The 8,407-nt window shown below is 38.1% G+C and overlaps 1 protein-coding gene and 1 pseudogene across 1 annotated transcript; both read left to right on the top strand.

Annotated features, from left to right (window-relative positions):
• Positions 1-928: 928 nt before the first annotated feature.
• LOC130714647 (2-hydroxyisoflavanone synthase-like) lies at positions 929-3,035 on the top strand (annotated as a pseudogene).
• A 1,627-nt stretch (positions 3,036-4,662) lies between these two features.
• LOC130712217 (uncharacterized) lies at positions 4,663-7,891 on the top strand. The gene is made up of 4 exons (XM_057562055.1): positions 4,663-5,068; positions 5,221-5,464; positions 5,555-5,876; positions 7,541-7,891. The coding sequence occupies exons 1-4, from the start codon at positions 4,663-4,665 to the stop codon at positions 7,889-7,891; spliced, it is 1,323 nt and encodes a 440-aa protein (XP_057418038.1).
• Positions 7,892-8,407: the final 516 nt, after the last annotated feature.

The following is an 8,407-nucleotide window of genomic DNA, read 5'->3' as shown; positions in this document are numbered from 1 at the left end:
CCTTTTATTTTCACCAATCAAAATCATAACAAGTTTCTTAACCAATAACTATTATTCTCTCTCTTAACTCTAACTCAACATTAAATAAGGGTGTTTATGTCAACAAATATTTCAATAATTGCACTCTTAAACAATGTGCATAACCTTAAACAACAAAAGATCAGGAACAGAGGGAGTAAGTGGTTACGTTTTCCAAGCTGTGAGAATTTGACTAATCTTAGCCCATTCATTTTCGTCCGGGGGTTGGGAGGCAAGGACGAGCAAATTAAAAGTTTCTTACACATATACAATTACGCAGCCTCTCCATTTTTGATAGGTAAATGTTAGTGGTTAGTTGTTAGTAAGTTAGAAATTCCCTTCAAAGTTTCCTTCCAGGATTCGAACCCTGGACCTTCCCCTCCCCACCCTTATGTCCCATAGCTCTTACCACTTGAGCTAACCCTCGGGGACACGCAGCCCCTCCATGTGTGTCTACAGAGTGAAAGAAATGTTAAACAATATGTTTTGGGTCTACAGCCATAACTTTTGTTTTTTGCTTTTTTTGTCTAGAGAGTACAGACTCCAATCTTGAAAAACAAATATCTATCTCAACTTATCACTTGTTGGACCACAAAGACCATCAATTAATGAATTGAATTTGTGTTTGTTTCCATAATTCCATATATGACTACTAGTCTCCAGTGGTGGATCCAGGACCCGGGGTTCAAATTTTTCAAATGAATACATCGGTAAAAATATAATTAAAAACAACTTTAATATGTTTATACATGAGAAATTATTCAAGTCATAGTTGTTTAAATAGGTGGGTCTTTAATGCAAAAAGATGTAAAATTTAGTCTACTAGTATAATTTAAAATTTTCAGGGGGTTCAAAAATAAATTATATAAAAAATTAAGTGCAATTTTTTTTGTTCAGGGGGTTCAGTTGAACCCTCTCAATCCTACCTAGGTCCGCCCCCCCTGCTCACAAGCAAATACTACCATTTTCATAAAAGGGAAGCTTCAGAGGATTGTATTCTCAGGCAACAACAGATTCTTGTTTAATATATAGCCTCAACTCAACCCCACTTCAAAGATCAAGCAAATTAACACCATGTTGGTGGAAATTGCATTAGCTTTATTGGCACTAGCCTTGTTCTTACAATTTCGTCCTACACCAACTGCAAAATCCAAAGCCCTTCGCCACCTTCCAAACCCTCCAAGTCCCAAGCCTCGTCTTCCATTCGTTGGACACCTTCACCTTTTGGACCAACCTCTTCTCCACCACTCCCTCATCAAACTCGGTGAGAAATATGGGCCTTTGTACTCTCTCTATTTTGGTTCCATGCCCACTGTCGTTGCTTCCACTCCTGAACTCTTCAAACTCTTCCTTCAGACCCATGAGGCCTCTTCCTTCAACACAAGGTTCCAAACCTCTGCCATTAGGCGCCTCACCTATGACAACTCTGTTGCCATGGTCCCTTTTGCTCCTTATTGGAAGTTCATCAGGAAGATCATCATGAACGACCTCCTCAACGCCACCACCGTCAACAAGTTAAGGCCTCTGAGGAGCCAGGAGATTCGTAAGGTTCTGAAGGCTATGGCACAGAGTGCGAAATCTCAACAACCCCTTAATGCCACCGAGGAGCTTCTAAAGTGGACAAATAGCACAATCTCGAGGATGATGCTGGGGGAGGCTGAACAGGTCAGAGATCTTGCTCGTGAGGTGCTTGAGATCTTCGGGGAATATAGTCTCACAGACTTCATTTGGCCATTGAAGAAGTTCAAGGTTGGACAATATGAGAAGAGAATAGATGAAATATTCAACAAATTCGACCCTGTCATTGAGAAGGTCATCAAGAAACGCCAAGAGATAATAAAGAGGAGAAAAGAGAGAAATGGAGAACTCGAGGAGGGCGAGCAAAGTGTAGTTTTCCTCGATACTTTGCTTGAATTTGCTGAAGATGAGAGCATGGAAATCAAAATCACAAAGGAACAAATTAAGGGTCTTGTTGTGGTAAGTTTTATTTACTGGCTTTACATTTATGTTTAAGGTCAAAGTTAGTGAACTAGTTATTAATGTTACTGATCCTAGTTGGTATTATGTGCAGGATTTTTTCTCAGCAGGGACGGATTCGACAGCCGTGGCAACAGACTGGGCTCTATCAGAGCTCATCAACAACCCGAGGGTGCTGAAGAAAGCAAGAGAGGAAGTTGACAGTGTTGTGGGAAAGGATAGGCTTGTCGACGAATCAGATATTCAGAATCTTCCATACATCAGAGCCATTGTGAAGGAGACATTCCGCATGCACCCTCCACTCCCTGTTGTCAAGAGAAAGTGTGCGCAAGAGTGTGAGCTCAACGGATACGTGATCCCAGAGGGAGCACTGGTACTCTTCAATGTATGGGACGTGCAAAGAGACCCGGCCAAAATACTGGAAGACTCCATTGGAATTCCGTCCAGAGAGGTTTTTGGAAGAAGCAGACATTGATCTCAAGGGTCAGCATTTCGAGCTTCTCCCATTTGGGTCTGGAAGGAGGATGTGTCCTGGAGTGAATTTGGCCACAGCAGGAATGGCTACACTGCTTTCATCTGTTATCCAATGCTTTGAACTGCAAGTTGTGGGTCCGAAAGGCCAAATATTGAAGGGAAGTGATGCCAAAGTTAACATGGAGGAAAGAGCTGGTCTCACTGTTCCAAGAGCACACAGTCTCTTGTGTGTTCCTCTTGCAAGAACTCATGTCACCAGTGAATTCCTTTCGTCATAAAAATACATGCAGCACAACAAAACATGTTGTCTTTGCAGATGCGTTTATGTTGTACGAATAATCATCTTCACTTTTAATATTTAGTCATTGATTGACAATGGATCAAAGTCTCAACTCGAGGGCTCTCATCCGGAATGTTAGTCCAATCCAATAATTAGCCTCTCCTTGAGACTATATGTAATTGTCATCCTTTTATTTTTACAATTTTGTTTCACAGAGCATTGTTGTAACTACTTAAAATTTTTAACTCGCATATATCCATTTATATTATACTATTTCACATCTCAACGAATTTGTGGTAAGTGTACTAATTTATTATACTATTGAGTACTATTGACAACAAATCAGTTTTGCACTCATTGTGTGGTCCTTGTAATAATTTAGACTAATCTTCATGCAAATACACCCTTCATCAAGTTGCAAGATCCAATAAGGTGTATTAGTGCTAATTTTAACTTTTGGTCAATAGCTAGTATGGTTGGAATATCACAGCCTCTTTGCAAATGTTTGGTTAGAAGGCATTCTACATGTTCATCAATTCTAGGACTCAAATAGTAGAAAGTTGAAAAATTGCAAATAAATTTCACTACTTATTTGAGATATATATAAACTTTAGTTACTTGTGAATTTTTCTGCATAATGTGCTACAAAATTTGCTCAGGATTTTCAATTTTTTTTTGTGATTATAAAAATTCGCAGGAACAATTATGGATCAAGGTATTAGGTGCGTGTTAGAAAATCGCAACATAATTTGCAGCAAATCAATTTCTCAAGTAGTAGGCAAAGTTTTAGCAAAGCATGTTATATTTACCACTTTTTGTTCAATTTTTCACTAACAAAGAAATTACACAATATATATAGATATGGGAATGGATTGCTCTCTGTCGTGCATTAGGTCACTCAGAATCTCATGTGTGGTGAGGGATTCAGTTCACGTGAAAGGACTTGAACCGTGGGATACGTTGGGGATAGATTATTAGCTTAGTTTTGGTCTGATAATTAAGTGGCTGCATATGGGATTGGTGCTCAGGGAAGTTGCCTTAGCTCCAATTCTAGTCATTGATCTTGATGAAGATAGTGACGAATTACTTCAATTCTAGTGACTTTGTTTGGAAGTTTGATCAATTTATTCACTTGTTTCTTGCGCATATAGTTGATGAAGTGTTAGCAATGCCCCTTCTTTCCTTGATCTAGGTGCAGATGTGGTCGCTTGGGCTCTTACAAGTGATCTTGTCTTCAACGACGCGAGTTTCTGTTTGCAGCAATAGTCTTCTCTAATGCGTGCAGATTAGAGGTGAAGTATTCTCAGTGTGATACCTTTGTGACCACCTTGTCTTGATATCGCCGGTATATAGGCAGGTGTTAGTGGCTTGGGTGCTTCCCCATGATGATTGAGTGAAATGTAATGTTGATGGGTCAATTAAGGATCTTACAAACATAGCTAGTTGTGGGGGTGTTTGTTAAGACTCCTTAAGAAATTGGACTTTAATTTGAATTTTGCAGAAATTTGGAGGCCATTTTCTCTGTGCAACATATAGCTTGGGCTAGTGGCTTACCTAGAGTAATTGTTAAGAGTGATTCTTGTTAAATGACAACTTAATTTGTAATTGCTGGTTACATTTTGTTTAAGTGTCTTTATGCATTTCTTATGGGTTACAAGCATATTAATGCTTGGTGGTTACAAACATAATAACGTTAGAGGTTAATGTCTTTTATGTAGTTGCATAAGTTACATCTTTTTGTCTTCTCTATTCACTAGTATTCTCTATTCACTACTAGTATTAATAGAGAAGCATTGTAAGTTCTTCATCAAGAAAATCGGAAAAATAAAAAGTTTAAGTTTTCTCCTATATTTTCCACTACTTTACTTCCGCTGCTCCAACAAATTTGGTACCAGAGCTCCAGGTTCAGTACCATGGCATCATCAACAAATTCAGTTTTCTCATATACAACAAGTCAAATTACAGTTTTCAATGGTGAACACTATGATTACTGGAGTTCACAAATGGAGACCATCTTCCTTTCTCAAGATCTATGGGATGTGGTTGAAGAAAAGTATGAAGAGCTTTCAGACCAAAAAACAGCAGACTGGACTGATGTTAAAGAGAAAGAATACAAGGAGAATGTGAAGAAAAATGCTACAACATTGAGGATTATCCAACAAGGAGTAAACAAAGCCATTTATCCCAGAATCTTTGGTATTAAAAAAGGCAAAGAGGCATGGGAAACACTAAAGACTGAATTTCAAGGATCAACAAAGGTGATTGCTATCAAGTTGCAGTACTTGTGGAGTGAATTTGAAAATCTCACAATGAAAGAAGGTGAGAAAGTCCCAAAGAATTTTTCTCAAAGGTGGCTGAAAAAACCAATCAAATAAAAAGTTGTGGAGATGATGTTTCTGAAAAGAAACTGGTTGAGAAGATTCTTCGGAGTCTTCCTAAAAAATTTGAACACATTGTTGTTGTTATTGAAGAAACAAAAGATCTCTCAAAGCTCACTCAATATGTGCTTATGGGGTCTTTAGAAGCTCATGAACAAAGAGTGAACAAATACAACAACCAGCCATCAGAGCAAGTCTTTCAAGCAAAGCAGAACTTAAAAAATTCCAAATCACAACAAGGAGGTCAATACCGTGGACAACCTTCCAGCAGAGGTCGTGGTGGCAGACAATTTGAAATCAGTGACAGAGGAAAAGGAAGAAGAGATTCCTCATGGCAGTAAAGACCTTCTGGTAACTATGATTCTTACTGCTATGTTTGTAAGAAATCTGGTCATGAATATGAGAATTGTCGTTACAAATGCACTAGGTGCAAAATTCCTAATCATTCTGATAGGGATTGTTGGCATAAAAGGGAAAATGATGGCAAACAAAATGCTATTAATTATTCTGCAGAAGATGAAACATATAAGTTGTTCTTGTCTGTGACTGATGATATAAAATCCGGTGAAAAATGGTATTTCGATAGTGGTTGCAGCAATTATGTAACTGGAAACCAAAATGCATTTGAAGTTTTGGATAAAAATTTCTCATCTGTGGTTGAACTTGGTGATGGGAAGAAAGTGAAGATTCAAGGAAAATGTGCCATAGCAATCCACACAAGTGAAGGTAACAAAAAAGTCATTGATGATGTTCATTATTCTCCTAATATTTCTCAAAATCTTTTGAGTGTTGGACAAATCATGAGAAAATTGTAAGACCAAGATTTGGTCATGTAGTACAACTCTATGTTTTGATGATTACATGTTAACTATTGTGTATGAACAATTATGGTACTCTAACATTGTTTTCTGAGTGTTTAAATGACAGGCTCTGACTCTGATCAATACTCACAATTATCAGAAGCATTTAGCCTAAGACTAACCAACGCAACGCTTTCGCACTCACTATGTTCTGATTGAACAGTAGTATATGCTTCAGAAGTTCTGAAGATGATAAGCTCTGATGTGGATTCAGATCACTTCAAGTTCTGAAGACCAGAAGCTCTGAAGGTCCAGAGGCTCTGAAGGTCCAGAAGCTCTAAAGGTCCAGAAGCTAAGAAGTAAAGATTCTGAAGTCCAAGAGTAAGCTGGCTCTGAAGACCAAGTACTTCCAACTATGATGTCCAGAAGCAGAAGATTTGAAGGTCAGAGGATCCAAGCTTTCCTCTGACTCTGATCACCAAGCTTCACAAGTTCCAACTAGGATAAGGCTCACGTCGCTGTCTAAGTACAAAAGCAATTGTACTATCCTGACGACCTTACCAAAGATGTTCAGCCCCAGCAGAATCTGGAAGTTCCGGATTTGCCCTCCAACAGTAGCATTTCATACAACGAATACAACCCTAATCCTTGGAGTATAAATAGAGGCTGAAGTTGGAAGAAGAGGCTAAGAAACTTTGTACAAGCTTAAGCCAATAGTTCTTACTGTGTTTACCTTAGCTTTCTCAGAAGCACTCATTGTAAACCCAAAACCCTCAAACAGTTAGTTTGATTTTCTTAAGGGACCAAGGTTGATCAGCTCCTTGAGAAGACTAAGAGAGTGAATCTTAGTGTTTGCTAGTTCATTGTATTGTTAGTCACTGAGCAGGTTGCTAGTGCAATTGTAACAAACATTGAATAATGGATTGCCTTCATTCTAAGAAGGAAGAAATCACCTTAACGGGTGGACTGGACTAGCTTGAGCGATTATCAAGTGAACCTGGATAAAATACTTGGGTGCTTCTCTTCATCTCTTATCTTTGCACCTTGTGTTGTTTATTCAAGAGATTTGTCTAAATCTCAAGAGGGAAAAGTTTTTAGCTGAAAACGCTATTCAAACCCCCCTTTCTATCGTTTTTCATACCTTAAAAAATGTTACAAGCTGATTTTTGATGATGATAAATGTGAGATTTTTGATAAAATATCTGGAAGACAAGTGGCTGTTGTGATGCAAACTCTTAATAATCTTTTTCCTCTCAATATGAATTCCCTTCAATATGCTGCCTTCAAAACTGAAAGTCCAAATGACTCTTATCTTTGGCACTTGAGATATGGTCATTTGAATGTCAAAGGTCCGTAGTTATTGAAACAGAAGAATATTATTGTTGATCTTCCAGAAATTCAGAAGAATGATAAAGTTTGTGAAGGATGTGCTTTTGGAAAAATGCATCGTCTTCCTTTTCCAAAAACAGCTTGGAGAGCCCAAGCTCCTCTTGAGTTCGTGCATGCAAATATTTGTGGTCCAACAATAACTATTTCATTGAGTAACAAAAGGTATTTTCTGCTCTTTGTTGATGGATTATACCATACTGATTTGGCTTTATTTTCTTGAGCAGAAATCCGAGGCTTTCACTATGTTCCTGCACTTTAAAGCTTTTGCTGAGAAACAAAGTGGCTATGAGATAAAGACTCTTCGAACAGATCGTGGAGGAGAATTTATTCATAAGCCATTTATTAACTATTGCAAGGAACAAGGCATTCAAAGACAGCTTACGATCAGGTACACACCACAACAAAACGGTGTGGCAGAAAGAAAAAATCGCACAACTGTGGAAATGGCAAGGAGCATGTTAAAAGGAAAGGAGCTTCCAAACAAATTCTGGGCTGAAGCTGTTAGTAGTGCTGCATACATCCTAAATAGATCTCATACAAAGGCGGTCCAAAACAAAACCCCTTTTGAAGCATGACATGGAAGAAAGTCAATTGTAAGTCAACTTAAAGTCTTTGGTTGTATTGTTTATTCTCTCATTCCTTCTCAAAAGAGAGAAAAATTTGATGAGAAAAGTGAGAAACTTATTTTCATTGGATATAATGATGAGTCAAAAGGTTATCGTATTTATAATCCAATGACTAATCAATTGGTGCTTTCAAGAGATGTATTTTTTGATGAAAGTGCAGTATGGAAATGGAAAGATGAAGATGCTCAACATGGATTCGTTGAACTTGCACCTCTTGCTCCTCTTGAACAATCCCCTCAAGATGTTGCTGGCCCATCAAGGAGTAATACAGATGAAGATGATTATGATTCTGAAACTCCTCTAAGAAAGGTTCGTTCTTTATCTGAAATTTATGAATCTTGCAATATGTCATTTTTTGCAAGTGAAACACAGTTCTTTGAGGAAGCTATGAATGAAGAAATGAGGAGCATTGAAAAGAACCAAACTTGGCAGCTGGTTGATCTTCCAAAAGGAAAAGATTCAATT

Source organism: Lotus japonicus, chromosome 4, assembly GCF_012489685.1.
Source record: "Lotus japonicus ecotype B-129 chromosome 4, LjGifu_v1.2".
In the NCBI taxonomy this organism is placed as follows: Eukaryota; Viridiplantae; Streptophyta; class Magnoliopsida; order Fabales; family Fabaceae; genus Lotus; species Lotus japonicus.
This window is presented reverse-complemented; position numbering and strand designations above follow the sequence as displayed.